This window comes from Pseudorasbora parva, chromosome 19 (assembly GCF_024679245.1).
Source record: "Pseudorasbora parva isolate DD20220531a chromosome 19, ASM2467924v1, whole genome shotgun sequence".
In the NCBI taxonomy this organism is placed as follows: Eukaryota; Metazoa; Chordata; class Actinopteri; order Cypriniformes; family Gobionidae; genus Pseudorasbora; species Pseudorasbora parva.
Window position 1 is genome coordinate 32680442 of NC_090190.1, and position 26778 is coordinate 32707219.

Genomic DNA, 26778 nt, shown 5'->3' on the forward strand with positions numbered 1-26778 from the left:
CTTGTTTCTAGTCCAAACATCTAAAAATTCTTAAAACAAGAATAATTTACTAGACAAGCAAAATTAATTGTTTTGTTTTGGGGGGAAATAATAAATAATAAAAATAATAAAATAATAATCTGCCAGTGGGGAAGCAAAATAATCTTAAAACTCTCTTAATTTTGAGTTATTTTTTCCCCAAAAAAAGACAATAATTTTTACTTGTCTAGTAAATTTGTCTTAATGGAAGAATTTTTAGGAATTTTGACTGGAAACAAGACAAAAATACTAAGTAAGAAAAGCATTTTATGCAGTGAGCAAACTTCCAAAATGGCCTTAGATGATTTAAAATAAGGTAAAACGAGCATAAAATAAGCAACAACATATAGAAAACAATCTATTTCATATTTTAATTTACCCCCTAAACAACAGTTCTTTGAAGAACATCTAATTTACATATGTAACCCGGTTTCCTCAGAGAGAAACAAGACGCTGCATCATGGTGAGCTGGTAACAGAGCCTGTCCACAAGGCTGTGTTTAGACCCAGATGCATATTGAGCGTAGATTGGACTTGAGTCAACCCTGCAGGGGTTATTAGCTCCCGGGGTTGAATCCATATCCAAACTGTAGAACCTGATGAAAGTGTGCGGAGCTGCAGCATAAACATCCTATAAAAGCGCAAGATCTTTGGAAGATGCTACACTCCTTGTGGCCCAGACCCCAAGAGATTGAAGCCATTTTGTGCCCCTCATAGGATAGAATGATAGCATCTTAAATTCAGTGTGGCATACGATATGCTACTTGGTGACCACCAAAGCATACCAGAACCAGGGGTGCAAAAGAATTGGTGCAAAATCACCTGGTGCAAAGTCGAAAGCAGGGGGAGGCTACTAAAAAGGGCATGAAGGTCTACTACTCTCTTGAGTAATGTTAATGCTAATAATAGAGCCAATTTGTGAGTCAGCATTTTTTCTGAGACCGACTCCAAGGACTCAAATGGGGTTTACGTTAAAGCTCCTAGGACCAATGCCAGGGCCCAGGAGGGAACTCGCGAGCGCCAGATAGGTTTCAACCGTCTGGCACAAAACTGAGACACCCAAGGGGTCCCATCCGAGGCCCAGTCCAAAGACACATGGCTAGCGGAAATAGCACCCACACATATCTTTAAAGTAGCTGGAGCCAATCCTGCTGAGAGATGCTCTTGAAGGAACTCCAGCACAAAAGAGTTTCTACTGCGTCAGCGCCACTGAGGCTGCGGTGAGTTCCACTTGAAAGGGAACCAGGACTCCCATGGGCATGATTGTACCAAGCTCTAAAATATTTTGTCAGGTATACATTTTGAATCCTCCTTCTTTTTTCTTTTCTTTTTTCTTCTTTAAAAAAAATAAAAATTCATTATCCTTAATTGGAAAAAAAATATGAAAGTTCATAGGTTAAAATAAGTTTAAAGAACATTCAACTCTTAATTTTCTGGAATCTTGACATTGAATGCACAGAAACTAGAAGTGTCCACCAATTAAAATAAGTTTTAAAAATAAACCTTTCCATTACAGCAGTTATTGTTGTGGAGAATGGTGGGCCTTGGAGTCACAAAGGTTGAGAACCACTGCGCTAATGTTAATGGTCATTCATTCAGACATCTTTCATCTTGATAGTGTCATAGTTTGGTTGGAGTTTTGAAATATGTTATTTGATTTGGTTTTTAAATGTGAATTTGTTGGTGTTATTCCACAGCTGATGCCCAGGGAGTGCATTAACTCTCTGTTTGATAACTTCACCTGGACTAAAATATGGGGTTCCTCTCTCCCGCCTGGTCTCGGTCGCTCTGCTGTGTGGTTTCACCCTGACGTCAACATCTTTGTCATTCTTATTCTCTTCTTTATCATGAAGGTTGGTCCTTTTCAGTCTCTTGTTCACATTGACCTTCATCAATCATCTTTCTTCAATGTCACAAGGTCCTTCTGTTCTCTTTAAATATGTGTTTTTTACACTTTATCTTTGTCTGGAATAAAGTGCCACAGCCACCCAACAAGCTTTAAGTAATGATTGCACTTTATTTTACATTATGTGCACTTTCAATGTACCTACAGTGTACTCAACAAAAGTACTGAGTAGTGTAAGGTAGCTACATGGGTTAAGATGAGGTTTAGGGATAGGTTAAAGGTTAGTACCTAGTTAGTTCATTACTACAATAAGTACATAGGATGTTCAAAAAACATGACTGTAAAATAAAATGCTACTAAATTAATTTTCACTTTGAAACACTAAGAAAGTATCATGCACTGACAATTACTTGTAATCATGTCAGGAGCTAGTAGATGACTTCAACAAAACCTGCTTTTATCCAGAACAGTCATTATCTCCCTCCATCTGTCAGGTTTGAAGCTGATGAAGCAATCATCATGTTCTTGGGTTAGGCTCGGACAGGTTGTGCTTGTGCTGACAGAGATTTTAGAATTAAGGCAATTGTGTGAAAACATTATTATTCATCTCACAGTTCTGGATGTCTGCAGTTTCCACAACGATGCCCATCCCGTCTGGAGCTTTCATGCCTGTCTTCGTATTGGGTAGGTCTTGGGTATTATTTATTTATAACTGCCATTTATGTATTCATTCTGATTTATTTAAGGATCACTTGAACATACTGTAGGGTCTAAAAAAAGAGATTTAAAATAAATTTAAACTTGAAATAAAAAAGAATGTTTAAAAACAAATAAACATTAAACATAAGTTTTTTTAAACATCAGGCAAAGGGCAACATTTAGGAACACTATATTTTCAAAAGTATTGGGACACCTCTCCATTTCCAACCAATCACTTCCATGGTCACAGGTGTATAAGATAAAGCACCTAGGCATGCAGACTTCTTTTACAAACATTTGTGAAAAAATGGGTCGCTCTCAGGAGCTCAGTGAATTCAAGCGGGGTACCGTGATAGGTTTTCACCAGTGCAATAATTTGTGAAATTTCCTCACTACTGAATATTTTATGGTCAGCTGTAAGTGGTATTATAAAAAGGTGGAAGCAATTGGAAACAACAACAACTCAGCCATAAAGTGCTAGGCCACGTAAAATCACAGAGCGGGGTCAGCACATGCTGAGGCGCACAGTGTGCAGAAGTCGCCAACTTTCTACTAGCTACAGCTACAGACCTCCAAACTTTGTGTGCACTTCAGATTAGCTCAAGAACGGTGTGTAGAGAGCTTCATGGAATGGGTTTCCATGTCCAAGCAGCTACATCTAAGCCTTACATCACCAAGTGCAATGCAAACTGTCAGATGCAGTGGTGTAAAGCACGCCACCACTGGACTCTAAAGCAGTGGAGATGTTTTCTCTGGAGTGATGACTCACGCTTCTCTGTCTGGTAATCCGATGGAGAGTCTGGGTTTGGTAGTTGCCATGAGAACGGTACTTGCCTGACTGCATTATGCCAAGAGTGAAGTTTGGTGGAGAGGGGATTATGGTGTAGGGTTTTTTTTTTCAGGGGTTGGGCTTGGCCACTTAGTTCCAGTAAAAGGAACTCTTCATGCTTCAGCATACCAAGACATTTTGGGGAATTTCATGCTCCAAACTTTGTGGAAACATTTTGGGCATTGCCCATTCCTGTTCCAACATGACTGTACACCAGTGCACAAAGAAAGGTCCATAAAGACATGGATAAGTGAGTTTGGTGTGGAGAAACTTGACTGGCCTACACAGAGTCCTATCCTCAACCCAACAGAATACCTTTGACATGAATTAGAGCGGAGACTGTGAGCCAGGCCTCCTCGTCCAACATCAGCCTGAACCCACAAATATACTTTTAGAAGAATGGCCTGACAGATGGTAAACACATTCCTAATCCTTGTGGAAAGCCTTCCCAGAAGAGATGAAGCTGTTATAGCTGCAAAGGGTGGGCCAACTCTATATTAAACCCTAGAGATTAAGAATGGGATGTCATTAAAGTTTATGTGTATGTAAAGACAGACGTCCCCAAACTGTTTGCAATATAGTATATGAATGTTGATTAATGTACCTTGTCTTATTTTAAATAAATAAACTGCAACATTTCAAGGTCATTTATCAAATTATTATTTATTTTTTTCCAAACTTCACTCTTTTGATATGCTATTAATAAATTGTAACACAAATATTTTACATTAGAAAAATACGGGAAAAAAATGTACTAGTATTTTACTAGTAGACTTTTGGATCACACTGTAAATATGTAAATGAGCTTTATTATTAACCTTAGCCAACCACATTTTGTTCTGTTTTATGTTATTTTATCAATAATGCACAGGGCTCATATATTCTCCGACATTCCTCTTATAGGTGCTGCATTTGGTCGTTTAGTGGGTGAGATCATGGCAACTCTCTTTCCTCACGGTATCCTGTTTGATGGAATACTGTACCGCATCATCCCTGGAGGGTACGCTGTCATTGGTCAGTCATCCTTTCCTCCTTTTCCGATCCACCACTATTACCTAATGTTTGCTCATACTATGTTGATAATGTCAGTCCTGTTCGTTTCCCATCTTCTCTTAGTCTCTGATCTTCCACTGCATGTGTCCATACTCTCTTCCATTCATCATGTCACTCCTGTCATGACTCTGTCTTATAGCACTCCATTTTTTCTGTCCTGTTACTTTATCGGTCTATTCTTTTCTCTTACCGTGAAGGTGCGGCAGCGCTGACGGGAGCCGTCACTCACACCGTTTCCACAGCAGTGATCTGCTTTGAGCTGACTGGTCAGATCTCTCACATCCTTCCTATGATGGTTGCAGTCATACTGGCCAACATGGTAGCTCAAGGTCTTCAACCGTCACTGTATGACTCCATCATCCAGGTCAAGAAGCTGCCCTATCTCCCCGAACTGGGCTTCGGCCACATAAGGTGTGCAGACAACGCAAACGGCACCGTTGTGGCTCCACGCATGTGACAAACAAGTTTGGCTAACAACACAGCCAGGTTCCCTCACCCTCGTGTGCTGACAGCACCTCAAAGTCCTTGTGATTCATTAGCAGCGGGAGCTATTAGTAAATACACTTGTCAACAAGGGGCGGTAACATGAAGCCTTGGCACCCTTCCAGCTAACACTGAGCCGCTCTACACTCATTAGATTTGGGTTATTCATTCCTCTTTATCAAGGATGCGCTCTGCGTCTGCTAGAGCAGTGGTTCTGCTTCAGGTTTAAAGAGTAGTGACCCAACACATTTCTAAAACTAAAAGTCCAAAAAAGCAAACAAAAAAAGACTATTAACATTAATATGAAGTGCATAGACAATATACACAAACACAACTAATACATACTAATACCAAATAAAAATTTAAAATTGGCCAATATGATACATATATTGTGCAATGCTTAGAATACTGACAACAAACATAAATGTAATGTACCACTCTATTATGGGACAAACTCTTGGCCTAATATTGTATTAGTAATATGCTGATTAAAACTTAATACCACTATTTATTTGGTATACTAACTATACGCAGCTAATTGCATTATTTGTTCGGATTAAGCTTTACTGTAAACCTCTGTTTTGATCATCCAAAATTAAATGGTTGTAACTCAAAAATGCTTTGGAATATAAACCTATTTTGGTCTTGTTTAAAAGAAGACACTCAGAAGATTATTGCTGAAGTACTTCAAAAAATCAAAGTATAAAAAAGAAATTGGAAGTTTAATACTGTAACTCAAATGTACTAAATATTTTTTATTTTATGTTAAATATATGTTTTACAAAAAAATTCACTCTAAAATTACTTTAACATAAAAGCCATAAGTCTAACCAAGTTGTGTTTCAAATTTGATGTTGATATCCCAAAAGAAAAAAAAGTTTAGACGTTGAACCAAAAAAAGTGTCACACATATTCCAATGAATTAGTCTGATGTCCTCCTTTAACAAACATTTTCGGTCAAATATCACTTCTATCACAAAACAGTCACCAAATATGGAACCTTGAGACGCAGACATTTCCGGCGATATGCATTTTGTCAAGATTAGAAAAGATCTGCTTTTGATGATAAAGTAGTTCAAATAAATGTTTTAATATGAAACCTGACGAGTGACGACGCCCATTAGGGGAGGAGCCCGCTATAGACATTTAGAGTACCGTTTTCATAGTAACGCAACATCTAATTTCAAAATGGTTTTCACAGGATAAATTTTGAGTTCATAAGCTTTGGAATAAAATGAAATGAAATTATGATGCTTTCTAAAATGTGTCATATAAAAAAGGCAATTAAAAAAAGAGTGCCAAGCATCCTGCTAGTGGGACAGTAACAGTTAAAGGTGCAGCATATAAGAATGACAGCTAGTTGTTGAAATGGGAACTGCAGTCCAAATTCAAAATATTGTTCGCCCTGGCCCTCCTCCAGTTTGAGGACACGCAATAAGAACGAGCACAATTGACAATGTAAAGTTGATTTATCTGCGTTTTAATACACCTGTTAATAGAGATTTTAGATGGAAGCTGAGGCTTTTTAGGTCGGGTATAATCTGCGATCTCTGAACCAGTTTGTTCCACGGCAGTTATACATTGTGTTTTTCACCAACTAACAACCTGTGGTGTCTAAATACTACTGTGTATATTGGCAACGTGCGTTATCGCACAGACCAAAACAAAAACAGAAATTTCGACACGGAATGCAGGTTTCAAATTAAATAACTGGCTGTAGCATTGTTTTTTTTTCGGGGAAACAAGTATGTGAACTCATATTTCCTAAATATGTGCAAACATATTATGGTATTTTCATGCTTAAGTGCAGTCAAAAACTTACATAGAGCAAGGGGTTAAGCATAGTTTTTCTTTTTGTCAGAACAGTTCTGTGATCCATGTCTGATTTAGAGTTAATAACCTTTTAAAAGGGATACTTCACCGCTTTTTCATATTAAACTGTTATTCCCTTAACTAAAACAAGTTGATACATACCTCTCTCGTCTGAGTGCATGCCTGCTCTGACGTGCGGTGACGATCTGATTGATATAATCATGACCTGAAAAGCGGAAATACGGGCGCCCGGCAACTGTGTCCCGTCATAATAAAAGTCCCGGTGCCTGCGAGGCAGGTATTTGTGTAACAATTGCTCCTGCGGCCGTGCTCAGCTCCACAACATTCGGTCCTGCTCTGCTTCATACTACAGTAACGTTAATAACCGCATCCATGAACGTGATTTCTGCCCGAGTCCTATTTTCCACCGGCTGTGAGGTGAAGACCACATGTCCCAAGATGCTGCGCTCAAACTTGGCGTCATCAAACTACGCCTTTGTTTTGAATAGGCGACCTCTAGTGGATGGAAAGTTGCATAGTGCACCTTTAAGGGAATAACATAGTTTAATATAAAAAAGCGGTGAAGTATCCCTTTAAACCATCACCCTGTGGATTTACCGCTTGTTGTTTCTGTTTTTCAGCCAATATAATATCTTTGTGGAGGACATCATGGTGAGGAAAGTGAAGTTTCTGTGTTCCCATTCCACATACAGAGAAGTACTGCATTTGTTGGACTCAACTTCTCTAAAAACCTTCCCACTGGTTGACTCAAAAGGTAAAATCATGCAGGGTGTCTACAATTTCCTGACTCTAATTGAACCTCTCAACATGATGTTTTTCTAGCTGCATGCAATATAGAGAGGTGAGCTCTGTATTTTTTATTTATTTTGTTCCACTCAAAGAGCCTAAAGCTCTTTTCAGAAAACGATTAAGCTATCAACCTCATGTTGTTAGCGTAGCAACATGAAGTTGCTGCTTTGTAGAATTTCAAATAAGGCCCATCTCGACAGTATAGGTTTTAAAACAGAGCCCTAGTGTCTGAAATCATTTTAATGCTCATATGTAACTGGATTCTGAACTCATTCCACCTTCAACAGAATCTATGATTCTATTGGGCAGCATTGAGAGGTCTGAGCTTCTTGCTCTCTGTGATTGGTGGCTGTCAGCAGAGAGGCGGATTCTGATGCAAGGACAAAGCTCGCAAGGTCAGGTGCCTTGTGCCAAAATCAGCTGGGAATCCTTTGCCTTTGTTGATGAGGAAGAAGAGGAGAATGAAGATGATAAGGTATCTGCAAAGAGAGGATCCTATTTATCTGTCTATCCATCCATCCATCATCATGAAAATATAAAAGATTTCACTGAATTTTTGCTTTTGTATGCCTTTTCAAAAGGACAATACTTATAGTTCTGTGTATGTGTTTAGACGATACCAGTTCAAGAGGAAAGAAACGGCCCTCTGCCTCAACCCAAACCTTCAGAACCATCCACCAATCACACGTCTCCTGGTGAGAAACTCCCCAGAGAACTTAACCAATCCTTTTTAAAAGCACTTCTATTGAACAAGCGTCTTGGGGCAATATAAGTGATACTCATCCCCTAATCTGCCTTCCGTCTTTTTCATTTTTTCCTTCTCTCTTACTCTTCTTGCCTAGTTAAGGGTCCTTCCCCGTCTTTTGGGAGAATTTTACGTAACTTCTTTTCGTCCTCTTCAGAAAGACACACAGAAGGTCAGCAACAGGTACATTGTTTGTGTTTATGGGTCCCTTATGAAAACCTGTGTGTGGGTGTGGGTGGGTGCGTGTGTGTGTGTGTGTGTGCGTACATGCGTGAATGTGTGTGTTCCATTAATTGAATTGGAGTGCACTAAATTAATTATTGTCAGCATGTATACAATTTTTATGAAAGGTTGATCAAATGAGAAAAGCAAATATATTGCTGATGGTCTGCATCAATATTCATCAGTGTTTTTCAAGGACATGTACGGTTAAAGGAAAGTGAGCAGTCTTTCATAGAATGTGTCAATATGCAAATGCTCATTCTTAATTATTTATGAGTTGGAATACTTGGAACAAATGCACCGTGTCAAATATAATACAATTATCTTGCCATTTTTTTTAACCTAGGAGCCTTATCCTCCACCTTTAACTGACACAATGACACCAGAACAGGTATTACCAATTCCACAATTCAATAAAAAATCCTATTAGACATTTAAGCATGAAGAGGAATTGTATTCATTAAGGATCTGCATATTGTTGGATGTTTTAATTCCTATATAGATATAAATGCAAATGAATTGCTAAAATAAAATAACGATTGGAGTTACAAACTGGTTCTGACTGGTTCGCATAGATCAAAGCCTGGGAGGAGACGGAAATGGACAAACCTCTGGATATCGATCAGATCAGAATAGATCCCTCCCCCTTCCAGCTGGTGGAAAGAACATCACTACATAAGGTGAGAGATCATCATCAAAATGATTTTTATAATGATAATTAGCTGAACTCAAAGATCTATGACTCTTTCTATGTACACAAAAGGACTCTTTCTATTTACACAAATCTGTCTAAATCTGTGTTAGTAAGCACTTCTCCTTTGCCGCTATAATCCATCCACCAGGTGTGGCATATCCAGACGCTAATAAGACAGTGTGATTATTGCACAGGTGTGCCATCGGCAAAAATTTGCAGTTTTACTGTATTGGGAAATAGGGGTTGAACGACTTCCAATTTTTTGAAGTCGACATTTATGTGATGAAAGTCGACGTCGACTAGTCGCTGATGACATTATTAATAAACAAATAAACCTAAACCTTGAGCTGAGACGCGAACTCGGGTCTTCTTGTGCACAGGACAGCTATGGCACATGACACAGCGCTGCCCATAAGGTTATTAATCCTACATAACAGCTTTTGTATCAGTTTTTTTGTCTTATGGTCGTTATATTTCTCACAGATTTTTTGCTCGTTCTGAATAAGATACAGATAAAGTAGCACAATAAAGATTACATGTATATGAATGCATTAATTGTGTGTGAATTAAGTTTTAGTTATCAAGAAATATATGCTACAACTATTCAGATTCTAAGCCATTTTATTGATAAATCCCAGAACTGTGTTTACAATACATTTCTGCGCTACTGAATGGTTTTGTGTGAGGCGCGCGATCTCCGCGTGATCAGGCTATGTGTGTGTGTTGCAATCGCACGCAGTTTAGCGCTATGATTAACTTACGTGTACAATAAGCGTGCATTCTCTCTATCAATTTTGAGCATCCATTTGGTAGTCAAACATGTCTTGTAGAGAGCTCTCGGAGTATGCATTTATTAGTCGACTAGTCGGTGCAACCCCTATTGGGAAAAACCACAAACCAGTCAGTATCTGGTGTGACCTCCATTTGCCTCACAAAGTGCAACATATCTCCCTTGCATTAAGGTTATCAGGTTGTAGATTGTGGCCTGTGGAATGTTGGTCCAGTCCTCTTCAATGGCTGTGCAAAGTTTTTGAATATTGTCAGGAACTGGAACACGGTGTCGTATTCACGGATCCAGAGCATCCCAAACATGCTCAATGGGTGACATGTCTGGTGAGTAGGGGTGACCCCTAATAGTCGAAGATTCGATGCATCGATATGCAGGACCGGATTTGATCACTGATCTCATGGTCGAATCTTCGCGGGTGTTATGAAACGAGGATCATAACATTTTGGCAATATGGGGGTGCTCAATCTTAGTGTTATAAAGACGTGTCGCGGCGCTGAGCGATCGCCCCTTTAAGGGCACTGAGCTTCGCACTGGACGCGCGCGCCTTTAAAAATCAAACACAAATACACCGACGGTGGCATTCGACGCGCTGTCCGTGCGATTAAATGTATATTTCCCTCAAATCGTGAATGCACATACTGATTTCACTCTGTGCTACAAGATACACTCATCGTGCAGCTCTTCTGTCAGAAGTCGATTCAAAATTGAGCTCGCGCGGATATAATGTTCACGTCTGCCTGGTGTGAGAGATGGCGCTGAGCTTCAGTCAGGTGTGCGATCCCCCTTTAGGCACAATCGGCTTAAGAACGTGCATATAAACGCACTCAAAGTGTTCTTTTCCTCTCTTGGCAGGTATTTTTTTAGGTTTATTTATCAAAATGTTATTTTATATATTTGTGTGATGTTCTGTGTTTCGATCGCGGCATTCAAATGTTATGAGAGATCGGTTAATTTACGAATGTGTAGTGTAGCCTAGTTTTGATCACTTTATTAAAAGTGTTGGCTGTGTGCCGTGTGTAAAGTAAAATAAAAATAGTCTTAGCCTCCTACTGACTAGTGTCCTGCCTTTCCCAACCCGTTTATACCGTTTATTTTTTTCTGGTCTATGGTTTACACACACACAGATGATTCGACTATTGGTCGACCATAGAGAGATTAGAAAATTATGATTCGAATGTGTAAATCCTTAGTCGGGGACACCCCTACTGGTGAGTATACTGGCCATGTAAGAACTGGGATATTTTCAGCTTCCAGGAATTGTGCACAGATCCTTGCAACACGGGGCTGTACATTATCATGTTGCAACATGAGGTGATAGTCGTGGATGAATGGCATAACAATGGGCCTCAGGATCTCGTCACCGTATCTCTGTGCATTCAAAATACCATCATGCCAACATACGCCTGCCCATACCATAACCCCACTGCCACCATGGGCCACTAGATCCACAACGTTGACATCAGCAAACCACTCACCCACACAACACCATACACGCTGTCCGCCATCTGCCCTGTACAGTGAAAACTGGGATTCATCCGCAAGGAGAACTCCTCTCCAAAGTGCCAGACGCCATCGAATGTGAGCATTTGCCCACTCAAGTCGGATATAATGACAAACTGCAGGCAGGTCGAGCCCCCGATGAGGACAATGAGCATGCAGAGGAGCTTCCCTGAGACGGTTTCTGACAGTTTGTGCAGAAATTCTTTGGTTATGCAAACCAATTGTTGCAGCAGCTGTCCGGGTGTCTGGTCTCAGATGATCTTGGAGGTGAAGATGCTGGATGTGGAGGTCCTGGGCTGGTGTGATTACACGTGGTCTGTGTTTGTGAGGCCGGTTGGATGTACTGCCAAATTCTCTGAAACGTCTTTGGAGCTGGCTTATGGCCCCTTTGATGACGTGATGATTACGTTACTGCTGATCATCTGTCCGTCATCGTCTAAAGCCCGCCCTGATGATTTCATTGGTCTGAAGTTTCTGTTCGGAGATAATTACTCCTCTATGGATCGAGGCCAGACCGAACTGCCCAAACCTAAAAATGTTGTGGGCGGGGCTAAGTTCGGCTGGCATCCAGGCTACAGCCGACCCTCATTGACCTAAAATATTTACTTGAAGAACTCTCTGAGATTTTAATGTTAAAGGCCCGCTGAAGGGCTTTGAAACGCCACATTATTCAATGTGTTGACATGATATCCCCTGAAACGGCTCCAGCTGTTAGCAGCTCCTCCCCTTTTTTGAAACAGCCAATAGCGTTTCGTTAATACACTGTGTCAGTTTGACTAGAGCGGTTTAGTAAAGCCAGTTTCCTCTAACCGTTTATCTTCATAATCTCCTCCATATCGTTTTGAAATGCAGCATTCGGTGCAGAATTCAAATGGGTGCAATACGTTTATTGTCTGCGCCGACTCGCACATATGATCCACGCTGCGCTCTCGTGTCTCTAGTCAACGGCTCTGGTCTAGATGTGTGTGCTGTGCGTGAAACTAACGTGAAAATAGACTTCATTCACCTCGACTGAAAACATATTTACACTGAATCGTTTCCTGACACAAATATAGTGTGCTATGTGCTGTTCACCATGTAGAAATTAGTAAATGTGTTAAAAAACTGACCGCTTTCAGACGCAACTTCAGCAGCATAGGGGGCAGGCTTTAGATTCTAGAGAGCGTTTGATTCATTCGTTTTAACGGAAGTGAGAGACTGTGCGTTTTGAATGCTTAAATATCTCCTAAATGCAAATTTTGTCATTGTTTTGGGACATGCCAACTTATTCATAACTTTAAGGCTGACATTGTCATACTAAAAGCTAAAAAAATATATATATATATTTCAGTAGGCCTTTAATTAATTCAATAACACGTTTTTAATATAATTTTTTATCAACTCACAAACCTCAGCTTGGGAAACCCTTTTTGATAATAAAACATTATTTAGACTATCAAAATGATTCAGGATTTTGAAAGTCAATAAAAAACCTCACCTTTGTTTTTTTGCCAGACTCATACCCTGTTCTCTTTACTGGGCCTTGGTCATGCCTATGTAACCAATACTGGAAAACTGGTGGGAGTTGTGGCCTTGAAAGAGGTAGTATCTTATCTATCTGTTGTGATTGCTAGTTATTTGTCTTTTTCTTGACTGTTTAACCCATAAATATCCATAATAAAGGCTAGATGTCTCGTGCGTGCTGTTGGCCAATGGAGGTCGCCGTCCACAACTGGCGGCCATCTTGTCACAGGCAGCTCGCTCACTCGTAACAGAGTGTTTTAATGGTGCATGTACTTTTAAATAACCATAACTTTCGTTTGTTACAAATGTCAGAGATGTAGTTATGACACTACATACTTATATATACACATATATATATACACACACACATACACTTTTATAATAAGAATATTACTATTATAATAAAATAATTTGTATTTAAAACAAAAATTAAACAAAAAAAGAACATGCAAACTAAGTTTATTTTAACTAGACAAAAGATTGGTTGTCATAAAATCGTTATTGGTGTCAATAAAACCTATATAATTGAACAGCTCGATTGTGGTCTCAGCCCCCTTTAACGTGCATGTAAGTTAGCCATGATACACAAGCTGCACGATAAAGTCGTTTCGAAATGAAAAGCTGCAATTTCAACGTGTTAAAGCATCCAGATTTGTAGCCATGTTAATAAAGTTTGTAAGAAACCAAACCTTTTGTAAATCCGTCAAGATTTCAGCGAGATAAGAGTATTTATGTTCGTACAGATCGCTCATCTTACATCAGGTTCCACAGAGCCCGACAGAAAGCTTACCTGTGACAAGATGGCCGCCAGTGATGACGATGGTGACTCTGCCGTAAGATATCTAGCCCTTATTATGGATATCTATGGTTTAACCCTCTTTCTTCCTATTCATCAGCTCCAAAAAGCCATCGAGGGCTCAACACGCAGTGGCGTGCGCTTGCGCCCCCCTCTGGCCAGTTTTCGTGACACCATTCGCAAAGCTGCGAAGCCCCCTCAGGCCTCTTCCCCTCCATCCTCACCCAGCTCCACCACAGCTCCCTCCTCGCCTCTTTCCGCACCTGTGATCCCTCAAGCCCCTTCCCCCGGCCCAGCGGCCCCAGTGAAGGAAGGGAAGGACGAGATGGAGGTGTGGATTGAGGGCGTGAAACGGGAGGTGATTGTGGGGAACAGCAGTAGCACGACGACAGTAAGCAGCAGCAGGAGCAGTAGCAGTAGCGGTACAGGAAGTAGTGACAGTGAGGCAGGAAGTGCCAATAGTAGCCCAACCCTGCCACCCTCATCCTCTCCACCCCCCATCCCTCTCTCCACCCTGCAGCCCGTCCCCGAAAACAAAGAGGGTGAAGAAAACGAGGACGAGGAACCCCTTTAGAACAAGTTAAGTTTGTTTTTCTTTTATTTGTTGTGTGATCGTGTACTTTTGCTCACTTTTATTTTTATATAACGATTTCATGTTTTTTATTCATTGCTCGTTTAAAATTTTAAAACGTCTCTTCTTTTCTTCCACTCATTTCCTCTTCCCGTTTCTCTTCTTTATTCTCTTTTTGTAAATAATTGTATTTCTCTCTTTAGAAGAACAAGAATACTAACAAGAAGAGTTCTTCTCTTCTTTGCTTTTTCTTCCTCTTAAAAATTCTGCACATTTTCTTCTCCTCTTTTTCATTTTCCTTCTTTTTCTTTCTCTAAAAATTTCTGTACATTTTATTTTTTCTGTACAACATTTCTGCCTTTTTTTCCCCAGTTGGTCTTTTTCTTTAACTTTTTTCTACTTTCACCCCCCTGTTTCTTCATATTTCCTCTAAACATTTCTGTAAATAAATGTTTTATCTTCTACTTGTTCTTCCTCCCTTTTCCCTCTTCTAACAAAAAAAAGTATAATATGTCAAAAATACATGTAAACTCCCCCTGTAGAAATATGTATCATGTATCATAAGACTTTCTAATTGAGATTATGGTGCCCAATATTATAAATGATGCTGATAATGCTGAGTCAGGTTTACATGCGGCAGTCTGTGATATTATTTCAGACCTCATGAAAGCACTTGAAGTCTTCATACACCTGGTTATTTTCATATTCACCCTTTATTAAAGAGTGTGAACCCTTGTTAACAAATAGACAAAAATTGACAAATTCCAAACGTTTTCAACAACATTGGAACATTTTCATTGCAGTTTACACTACTGGTCAAAAGTTTGGAGACATTACGGTTTTTTAATGTTTTTGAAAGTAGTCTTTTTTATGGTGTCAGATGCAGCAATGAAGGAGATATCCCAAGACTTCCAAACAGAAATGAGCTTTATTCAAAACAGACTTTACAAGGAACATCCGGGAATATACATCAGGAGACCATTACCAGCCTCAAGTTAACATCACACTAACAACGAGACCGGACCACGAAGGACTCAACACAAGGAACTTAAATAAACCCACTGAAGACTAGCCCTGCGTCTCAAGTGACAGCCCCTATACTATCACTTGATCAATTTAATCCATTCTTGCTGAATAAATGTATTAATTTCTTTAAGAAACACAGGGACGTTTTGGGACTTAAGCTTATTCACCATATCTCCCAGAGTATAAGTCCATACATACCATTCTCATCTCATCTCATAACTCCATCTGACGCTCTCACTGCTAGCCTAGCTTAGCACAAAGACTGAAGGTAAGCGGCTCCATCAAGCCGACTGCTCAATAAGTGACAACATAACACCAGCATTTTCCTATTTATACATGTTATGATGTGTATAGTTGCGTGTGTTCTTACATAAAGTCGGCATTATCTATTCATAGTTGGAGGCGTGGTGAGGGTGGAGTCGGCGTGGAGGAAAACACTGCAAACATTGTGTGTATTTAAATGACAAAAATGTCGTATTGCGAGTCATTGACCCCTGCCGACCGGCAACGGTACATTGCAAAATGAACTGCAATAGGTTATGACTGTGCTTATTTCATTAAAAACTGGGTCAATGACCCAACCAAATGGCAGAAGGTGTTGTTTCCAGACATATTTTGTTATCTGGTTGAATCTCCAGGTAAGACATCGCGGTAGCTGTAGCGGTAACATTATATTAGCCTATAACTCAATCAACTTTCATAGGTTGCATACTATAACTCAATAAAACCTTGTCACTTACCATTAGTACGTATGCTTCAATCCAAACTGTATCCTTTTGTAAAACGGTGATCAGTACGAAGTTGCAGAGGGACTGTGCTGACAGTTATCCCTAACTCACAGACTGCAGTTTGTATTGAGTGTAGACCTCGAACTACCATAGGTTCATAAGGAAGACATCCCTTATGAAAAACAACTATAGGAATCTTGTAGTATTTTGGGACAAAATATTATTGCAATCCTATAGGAATACTAGCCTATAGTATGTTGGGACATATACTATAGAGGGATTACAGAACATCACAGAAGTATTATACACTAGAAATCTTCAGTGTTGGGAATATTACTTTAAGAAAGAAATTCACTAGATCACACTTACATCAAATTAAATAGAGTAAAGGTTATGCGTATTAAGCGTGCTGTCCGGGGGCTCAGAATTTGGCCTGAACCCAGAGTACCTCTGTATTTCTGAACAATTAAATGCTGCCTTGGTAGGCTACGATTAAGAGACTACTTTCAAAAACCTTGTTTCCAAACTTTTGACTACTATTGTACTTCTTCTGTAGTTGTCTAAAATATCTGAGGCAAATTGCGGCCAGCAGGTGGCACATTGTGAACCATTTCAAAATCTGAACTTTCTTTTCACCTGAAACCCATTCTCCTCATGCCCTTTTCTAGTTATATATTTTCAAGCGATTAAAATTCAGGGTGTACACACTATCGTCTCTTAATGAAACCATTCATGTCCTGCTGTCATCTTTAAATCTTTTCTCTCTCTCTCTCTCTCTCTCTCTCTCTCTCTCTCTCTCTCTCTCTCTCTCTCTCTCTCTCTCTCTCTCTCTCTCTCTCTCTCTATCTCTCTCTCTCTCTCTCTCTGTCTCTCTCTCTCTCTCTCTCTCTCTCTCTGTCTCTCTCTCTCTCTCTCTCTCTCTCTGTCTCAGGTGTCTCTCATGTCTTTAAACCAAGGACACTCGCTGTTTATGAACAATCGATGTTGGTTCATGGGTTCTACTGTACTTGTTGAAATGTTTCAGTTAATTTAATGTGATTTTGTGTCTGTTCGGGCAGTGAAAGGTTTTTTTTTTTTTGCCTCTGTTTGTTTGTTTTTGTCATATTTATTAAATTATTTATTCATTCATCTCTTTCCCTCTTGACGTGATGAGATATTGACAGAATATGTATTATAAAGTAATTTCGAAAGGTTAATGATGTTTTTGTCTCATTGTTTTTCAAATTTGTAGTTTATCTTAGGAGGAAGGACATTTATATATCAAAAACAATTCAATCTTGGTATCTCCCCCGCTCCCATGTTGGAAAGATAAATGATTCCTTCCCAGGGCTGAACGCCAAGGATTGTCTTCATCCTTTATAAATAAGGTTGTGACAACAATAACTACTAACTTAAACTCATATATATATATATATATATATATATATATATATATATATATATATATATATATATATATATATATATATATATATATATATATATATATATATATATATATATATATATTTCAAATGTTTTTAAAGACAAGTAAAACATTTTTTTTAATAAAATAAGAACAAATAATCAAATTATGAGCAATAGCACAAATACAATCAAACAAACATATAAATACAATAAACACTACTTTTCATGTTTTTCAGGCAAGTCTAACAATAATTTTCAGGTAGAGAAAGTGAATTATCAAATGTAAAATAGCACTGTATAGTCTTCACTATATAGATTAAATATAGATTAATCCTTGAAGTAACAAAAATATTCAGTCAAGAGCAGTGAGTGAAAACAAAATGGTAGCCAATCAGCATTAAGGGGTGTGTCTACTTATGATGGTGATGAGAGCGCTCAGTCAAAACACAACACATTTATCGGACATTAGCCGAGTGACGACAGAAAGAGAGAGATGGCAGATTAAAAAAAACGTGGAAAATGTATAGTATCATGTGAAGTATCAGCTTTACAGTGCTGTAGAGAACTCTAAAAGTCTAAAATCAGACACTGAGGTTGCTTTATTTCATCTCGATAGGCAAATAACATTGGTTTTGTTTTGTTTCACAGAACTTATATATGCTGCCTTTTGCTTGAATATGTTTGTCATGTTCGCTTGTTTATCCATTTGCAATCGTATCGTCGTTCACTTCAGCGATTATAAAGACCCGTTCATTTCCACATCACTGTCTGTTTCAAGAGTCAGCTTTCTGCAGTGTGTCCGAAAAGTAAGACAATAAACTCCTAATATATGTTTGTTTCCTTTGGTTCCTCTTTTAGTGATTGATATAACCCTCTAATCTTGTCATAAATGTCATATATTCATTAGCTGGGCTGTCGTGCTCGTAATATCGAGTTGTTCATGATATCTGTGTTTGTGTTTTTGGTATATAAGGGATGATTTTTTCATTGAACGTTCGACCTGGATTACCATAGGAACACATTGCTTTCAGTTATTGATGAAATCGTACCCTCGACTGGCTGGCACAGCAGATTCCGCCATAGTCGTTGCCTGTGTTGAGTACGTATGTGTCGGGCGGTGCTATCAAAATAGGGGCAAGACCCTTTTGGGGTAGGGGCGTGTTTGTTTTGGTAAATATCAACATTGGGTACCAGAATGCACTTTCCCCACCTTTAAAACAAAGATTGCAGCAGGTTTATTATGCTGCTGTCTCTTTAAGAGCAACACGGATCCAATACTGTTACATATACTGCTTCTCTACTGTATTATATTTCTTAACTGTTTATGTTCACTTAAGCTATAACAGGCCATGGTTACTTGGATACTCACCAAGGCTAGCACTTTTTGACATCTTTTTGTGAGAATATGTCCATTCAAGTGCAAGAAGACGTGAAAGAGAGCTCAATTCAGCATTCACACACTTTCTGAGAAGCGGATTTATGGACACATGCTTTAGATGTGTGCTTCTCACATCTTACTTGAATATTTAAATTGACATGGCTTACAAACACACACAAATAATAAACTTTGATTCTGCATTGGCATTCCTGAAAGCATTGTTAGCCAACTATGGTCGCAAGTTTCGTTATCAACATAGTTCATCGAGATGTTTTTTTCCAAAACTAGAGTTCCAATAATGGAATGTAAAAAAAAAATATGGACGTAGTCCGCGATGTCACCCATAGGGTTCTGAAGAGCAGTTCTGAAGCGTAAAGTAGGGTTGAGCTGGCCGTTGCCATTTTGGTAGTGTATCATTGCGCATCACTTCTGGTTAACTGACAATGAGCAAAGAGGCGGGACATGAACTGAGGTGACATGACGAACAGACAGCAGACAAATGGCTATCCACCTGTCACTCAAAATGGCCATGCCCTTAATTATGCAGAACTTTAAGGCTTTACATAATGTAAACGGTTGTCATGAAGGGCAAAGTAAGATATATAGACCAAAACCACAATTTGTACCAGGCTGTAAACATGTTTTTTTTCTGCTGTAAAATTGGGCATTTTAACATGGGCAATGAGATTCTGCTCCCTTCTGGAGCCTGTCTCTAACGGCCAGTCGATGAATTTCAGTTTAAGTCACTTTAGTATTGTCCTTAAGAGAAACTGGGGAAGGTTGCCGCTTGGTTCCAATGAACTTTCGCGAACAGCATCGCAAAGTTTTGTGGTTTATTTTGAATATACAAATGTAATTTACGTCTTTTAGTTTGTTGAGATTTAAAGCACCATTTGTGAAGAGTGTGCATGTGTGTACGTGCTCTAGTACGTGAAATCGAGCCCATGATGGAATCTGGAAATAAAGCAAAATAACTCAGACTGATCATTAAATTGAGACAATTTAATTCACAGAAATTCAATTTGGCCAACTAAAAAAATTTGATGTGACCAGATAGAAAATTTTCAATTTGAGACCTGAATTTTTTTTTACAGTGATTTCTTAGTACTTAAGCAGCGAGTTACGTTGTTGTACAGGAAACGTACCTCTGAGCGATGTTTGAACTGGCCCCAGGCCATCGAGCAGTCCTTATTGTCGAACCCTGCTTCATAAATTGTTTCATCACACACACCTTGCTCCTATATCCTTGTGTCCTTTAAAGGAGCCATTTACGACTTTTGAGGCTGCTGCGTTTTTATTTTGGACTTTGTGGTTGTAATTTAATTTTTTGCACCTGCACCATGGCTACAGCACATTACATTCCATGCATGCATTTTACTCTACAATACTGACTATATATTGTTGGTTTAACTTAAAAAAGTAAGTAACCTGGTTGCCTTAAAATGTTGAGTTTATTGAAATTAAAAATTTGAGATACAATGAAGGAAATTGCTTTAATAAATAGAAACTCAAAATATTATTGCATCTGAACCACATAATTTTTTTTTTTTTTTGATAAATCATCAAAATAGCACAATTTGGCATGTTTCGTCTTCACAAATAAAACATACAATTACCCAATTTGCTTACAAAATCTTTAAAAATATTCACTGTATTAACTCAAATTTTTAATTTCAATTAACTCAAAATTTTAAGGCAACCTTTAAAAACCTTTATTTTTGAAAAAAAAAATGTTTACAGTGTGGTTACATTAACACGGTTTGTCTTTTTTTATATTTTGTAAATAAACCTTGAGTTAATTTTGGCAAACTTGTGTGTCCCTTTCCTTGTTGCAGCCTTTTGAGCCACGGGCTGTAACAGAATGGGGGCTCGTCCGGGATGAACAAGATACAAGGTTGTCTTAGCGAAAGAGTATCATAAAGTGCCCCTATTATGGATTTTTTTAAATTATCTTTCATGTAGTGTGTAACATAGCTCTAAGTGAATAAAAACATCCTGCAAAGTTTTAAATCTGAAAGTCCACCATTTTAGACTGGGTAAACCCTGCCTGGTCTGCCGGCGATTTGATTTCGTCCGGCAACTCAGTCTGGAAACCTGTACATTAATTTCTACTGCTTCTGTTACACTTTTGCAGGAACCTATCACACTGGCTTTTCCACCTGGCACGCTATTGGTGTGTTTAACACGATGACAGATAGAGGAATGATGGGTCGTTGCCCATTGATCACGCCTCTTGTGGTCTGATTGGTTGAAGGATTATCCAATTGCAGTTTATTTGAAAAATGCCTGTTAATCACGCCCCTTGTGCAGTAGAAAATACAAAGCAGACTCTCCAGACCAATGTTCAATTTTAAATTGAGCTTGGTCTGGTGATAGCCAGACAAGCACCATGTATGAAGTTAATTAAACAAATCGATTTTGAAAATGAATCCCAAGCCGTTTCGTTGTGACGTCAAGGTGAAACATTAGAATTGCCTGCATTTGGTATTTTGATTCTGTTCCTACACGTGCACCTAAGTAAATTAGGCAATTAATTTGTCTGTGACACATTACACTGAACTAACAAATGGCATCAGACAGCAAAATTAATCAGGTTACAGCACATCACTTCTCAGACATTCTTACTCTGATGTTGCATGTTCAATCGGCCTAAAGTGCCATAAACTACATTGACAGTCTTGCCATTGAGAAAGTTCCTGCTCCAGTCGTGTTTGCGATTGACTTTCTGGTTCATCAGCAACTCTGGACGTTTCCTCGTAGGACTCTGGCTCGAATTGGTAAGGTAAAATTGATGCCATGTCTGTTCATACACTATACAGAATGTCCAACACTTGACAAGCCGTATTCCAGTAATGGTGACAGGTGTTCCGTTTCCGACATGCCCTGCATGCAGTATACCAATCACACCTGACTGGGTCATCTGACCAATCACCGGAGATTGTAAGACAATGGAATACAATGAAAGTGTTTTTTGACCTTGCATGCATGTAAACCCATTGTTGCGGACTCCCACAACAAAAACAGGAAGCTTTCAAATGCCACAATAGGGGCACTTATATATTTTCAACACTTTAGAATGGGGAACACATATTCACTTTTGACTAAGACTTTTGACTCAAACTTCTAATTTACTGCTTATTAATAACTTATACTGTATTTTTGTAGCATTTAAATTTAGGTATTAAAGGACAACTCCGGTGAGAAATGAACCTAGGGGTAATTAACAGATGGTTACCGAGTAGATCGTTCTCTGGGATGCGTTTTCATGGAACTCGAATGTAAAGAGTTTTATCTCTAAAAACAGATTAGCTTATAACGCTAGTGTATGGGGCATGGAATAAGTCAAATTAAAACGCTAGTTAATACCACTAACAAGGCTCAAAATAGCTTGACACTAAAGCGGTAGCATAATGAGGGTCCCTACATGCAAACCGAAGCATTGAGAACTTTGTAAGTGTCCAAACAGTTTAATAAGAAGATACTTTATAAACACAGTACATTACGCGTTTACGGTCAGGCGCCATCTTGGAAAACAGTCTCGACGAATCAATCCACGAGCACTGTTCTAAGTGAGCTGGTTGATAGGAATTAAGTTTGTGTAATGTAATAACATGGACATTTTTATTTATTTATTTCTTTTCTTTGTCACGTTCAGTGCTTTCTTCCGGAAACAACGGCCCATATGAGATTCCAAGTCACAGTTCATCACTTAGCAGAGCGCTCGTGGCTCGACGAGTCGAGACTGTTTTCCAAGATGGCGCCTGTCCGTGTTTATTAAGTATCTTCTTATTAAATTGTTTGTACACTTACAAAGTTCTCAATGTTTCGGTTTGCATGTAGGGACCCTCATTATGCTCTGTGTTAGTGTGAGGCTATTTTGAGCCTTGTTAGTGGTATTAACTAGCGATTTAATTTCACTTACCCTGTGCCCCATAGACTAGCGTTATAAGCTAATCTGTTTTTAGAGATAAAACTCTACATTCGATTTCCATGAAAACGCATCCCAGAGAACGATCTACTCGGTAACCATCTGTTAATTACCCCTAGGTTCATTTCTCACCGGAGTTGTCCTTTAAGGGATGTCGAATACGGTCATGTTTAATAAGGCATTAAAATAAGCTCTGTAAGTCAATATCCTAGTAATATGCATGCTAACAAGCAACTAGTTAATAGCAACAATTGAACACCAAAATAAAGTGTTTGCTATTTCTCTTTACTGATCTTTGATCAGTCTGAAGATGTTAACAAATGAGACAGTGATTCACAATAAGGATTTTATTTACAGCACATTAAAATGCACGAATTGAATGTTACATGATGACTAAATGGAGTTGAAGAAACTGCAATATCGCTATCTAGCTTTATTTTTTTAATCCTCAATAATCAGAAATCCCTTTCTGATTGAACCTTATATCTTTGCCATTTTGCACTAAATGCAACATATTTCACAGAGTATGACATAATCATAACCTTGTGACATCATTGCTGTCAGCTGTTAATGTTGCCATCCTTCGGACATTTCACGAAGAGCTCTCACATCAAAGATGCCAAGAATGTATTTTCCAAAGTATGTAATTTTGTTCACCTCAATCGTATTTTTATTTTTATCTGGTTTCGAATTTCGATCCAAATGCGACAAATAGATCTGTGAAAATGACTCCCCTTCAGCAGATACTAGTCCTACGATGTTCGAAATATCACAAAGAATGACAACTCGCAGGCCTCGTTAGTATAGAAAAATAAATGTTGCCTCAGCATTGCATAACGGCATTAATCAAAACTCTCAAAATCATCAAAGAATATAAATCATTGCTAAACCAAACGGCTTCTAAATCTAAATTAGTGTTATTGTTGCCACATCCAAAAACACTTTTTTTTTTTCTCTCTCTTTTGGAACGTATACAAGTATCGACAAAGATGTGAGACGTGCACGCTAGTAATCGAGGGCACTTCTTTCCGCAGCGGGTATTTAAAATTACAGCTTATTAAATAATTAGTGGAAAGCCTGCAAGCACAAACCAGAAAAGCACCTTCTTTTCACTTCTTTCCACAGTCATACGGTCTGTCGTGACAAAAACATACTGTTACCGAACATGTCAATTAGCCCATTACCACATGATTTTACTGAGGTAATGAGTTTATCTCTTTGCATTATGTCAGCTACAGGATTTAAAAGCGACAACTTAACATGGAAAATACGCATGAAGCAAATGGCTCCTACATATTAGTCCATCTAAAAATGGAAATGGATGGATCCATGAGTCGTCTTCAGGATTCCCAATTTGGTGTCCTGTAGGCTCAGACTCAACGGGTTAAACGTATCCAAAGTTTTCTCCTTTTGCATGAGAAGATTGATGGAACGTCCCGGAATGACGATGATGACTCTTCAGTTTTCCTTTTGGTGTTCAGTGCAAATCAATATTGAGCAGCTCAGCCAGGCAGTACACAAACAGATAAACACAGACATCGATGAAAAAAATCAAGTAGAACAGAAAAAATTAACAACAACTTTAGGACAGAACCGGGCTGTCGCTAAAGAAGATGGGCAATACATTCGTTTATGTCCATAGTAGTGCATAAGTCTTAGTAACAATACAGTTAGGATGTTGAAAAGGGCAGCACTGTTTCCATTTGGGCAGTATTGTGCTTGGGTTATATTAAGAGCAAAAATATGTTTTCCAGGGTGTGTGTGCGTGTGTGTGTTAGAGGTACATAGGGGACACTTCACGCAAACAGCAAATTCGTAACTTTTTTTTTCTTCTGAATATACCTGTAAAGACATACATTCATACATTCGTACTAACATACATACAGTACATACATGTTATATATACATACAAATACATATTGTTTCATTGGCTTTTAGTTTTATTACAAAAATCAATATATATATTATTACTATGTTGATACTGTTAATTCAGTCACTTAAATACTCCAAAAAAAAAAAAAAAAAAAAAACGCATGCACTTTCTTTTGGTTGTATTGATTTTTCAGTATTGCACTCTTTGTTTTCATACGCAAGTGGCCTTGGACTTTAGCACTCCTGCCATAAAACAGCAGCAGCACATCATCACGGCTTTGACGCTCTCCCACGTTTGGGCTCTATATGCGCCCGGTGTTCCGGGAGAGCATGCTTTCAGCGTTTTATAACGAATAAATCTGTTCCTGATGTAACAGTTTGTGCGAGTACACATCTGGGGTAAAAGGGGCATATACAATATCTTAATTGGTTGATTATTTCACAGACAGTTTCGTATTTTATGTTCCCCGCTCCGTCCTTTCAACTGGCCCTCAATTTGAACCATCAATTGGTTGCCACAACTACCACAGCCCCATCCTCCATCTCTTCTTCCTTCTCCTCGAGCGATTGGACGACGCAGGATGTGACCTCGTAGGTCGTGTGCTCAGCCATTGGCTCTGCTGGTGCTCTTCCTGGGCTCATGACCCCAGGTGGGGTGGAGTCCTCTCTCTGAGGCTGAGGGGTCAGGACGGGAGTTACAGATGTCTGCTCGGGCTCAAGGGTAAGCGTTATGTCATCCTCCTTGAGAAAGAGAGAAATCGTTGTTGTTTTTTATGTTAGCGTAAAGTGGTGACGGATGTAGAAATAAAATATCCTACCTTGAATTCCTCCTCCTCTTGCTGCTCCGGGATGCATTCGGTCTCCATGACAGATTCCTCGCCGAATACTTCCGCCATGCCCATTTCAGCTGTGGACAAGCCCATGTGTCCCATTAACTCCACCTGGTGGGGCTCCACCTGAGCCGCCGCCCACAAGTCAGCTAGTCTCGGGTGGGTGGGCAGGCCCAAACTGTGAATAGTGCTGTTGGGCGTGGCTTGTAAGGAGTGGGAGGTGCTGTGCAGTCGATGTTCCAATGACTTCAAGAGAAAGCATGAGGGGAAAAAAAAGGAATGTTTGCAGGTATGAAGTGGTGAAAAAGAGATTTGATGCAAAAGTTTAAAAAAACTGCACACTGAACAACATTTGCGAGGGAGTGGACTACAATCCCATGAAGCATTGCAAATTATGCAAATGTTTTTTTTATGTAAACCTATTTATTTAAATTGGTTTAATATAATTATTCAAACAACATATTCTGAGTTTATTGGTGAAACTTTTAATGTTTTAGAAAGAGACCTCTTTTGCTCACCAAGGTTTATTTGATTTAAACAGTAAAATAGTCATATTTTAAAATATAATTAAAATTTAAATAGAAAATACATTTTAAAATATTTGTAAATAGTAAATAGCTATTTCATGTATAATAGCAAAGCTGAAATTTTAGCAGTCATTGTTCCAGTCTTCAGTAAGTCTCATTCAGAAAATAAGCTGATTTAGTGTTTTAAGAAACAATAATTTTATCACTGCTTAATACTTTTAATATTATAAAAGATCAGCATTTATTTGAAATTGAATATTTTTGTAACAATTTAAATGTTTTAATGTCACTTTTGATTGTCAATTTAATTCATCCTTGCTGAATACATCATTTCTTCAATAATAAAAAAACTCTTTCTGACCCCAAACTTTTATTCTGCAAACTTCAAGCTAAACAAGCTAAATGATAAATGTTTAATTTGACTATTTGCAACTTCTGTTTTATAATATGATATGCGCCATAATGAGTTACCATTCAGCCTGTCACTTCCGACGCCATGTTGGAGGCCGACGAATATTAGCGAGATTCCTATTCGTCGGTCTCCGACATAACGTCTCCCTCAGGGAACGAGGTTTACATACATAACAGAGACGATAAATTGTCATATTTATATAATGACATTATAAAGTGAATCAGTAGTATTTCTAATCAGGAACTGAATAGACTACCCATTAAAAATCAATAGAACATGTAATAAATTTGCTCATTCATG

At 38.7% G+C, this 26778-nt stretch overlaps 3 protein-coding genes across 11 annotated transcripts in view; 1 reads left to right on the plus strand and 2 right to left on the minus strand.

Moving 5' to 3' along the window:
* Positions 1-17409, plus strand: part of clcn1a (chloride channel, voltage-sensitive 1a) — a 42574-nt gene extending 25165 nt beyond the window's left edge. The window contains exons 12-24 of one of the 2 annotated variants that reach the window (XM_067425834.1): positions 1715-1870; positions 2478-2547; positions 4295-4405; positions 4642-4855; positions 7381-7514; positions 7837-8024; positions 8163-8244; positions 8392-8477; positions 8863-8907; positions 9092-9196; positions 12995-13081; positions 13900-14378; positions 15251-17409. In XM_067425834.1, the coding sequence (XP_067281935.1) occupies positions 1715-1870; positions 2478-2547; positions 4295-4405; positions 4642-4855; positions 7381-7514; positions 7837-8024; positions 8163-8244; positions 8392-8477; positions 8863-8907; positions 9092-9196; positions 12995-13081; positions 13900-14373 (1752 nt within the window). In that variant the 3' untranslated portion in view covers positions 14374-14378; positions 15251-17409. Of the gene's footprint in view, positions 1-1714; positions 1871-2477; positions 2548-4294; positions 4406-4641; positions 4856-7380; positions 7515-7836; positions 8025-8162; positions 8245-8391; positions 8478-8862; positions 8908-9091; positions 9197-12994; positions 13082-13899 lie in introns of both variants that reach the window. The other variant, XM_067425833.1, reaches the window with a different exon arrangement.
* cacng6a (calcium channel, voltage-dependent, gamma subunit 6a) overlaps positions 1-26778 on the minus strand; it is a 213942-nt gene that overhangs the window by 169989 nt on the left and 17175 nt on the right. The window lies entirely within an intron of this gene.
* The window catches only part of fam131ba (family with sequence similarity 131 member Ba), a 38395-nt gene continuing 34786 nt past the window's right edge, over positions 23170-26778 (minus strand). For all 6 annotated transcript variants that reach the window (XM_067426478.1, XM_067426475.1, XM_067426474.1 and 3 more), the window contains 2 exons: positions 25528-25785; positions 23170-25450 (listed from right to left, as the gene is read on the minus strand). In XM_067426478.1, coding sequence (XP_067282579.1) covers positions 25214-25450; positions 25528-25785 — 495 coding nt within the window. In that variant the 3' untranslated portion in view covers positions 23170-25213. The remainder of the gene's footprint in view (positions 25451-25527; positions 25786-26778) is intronic.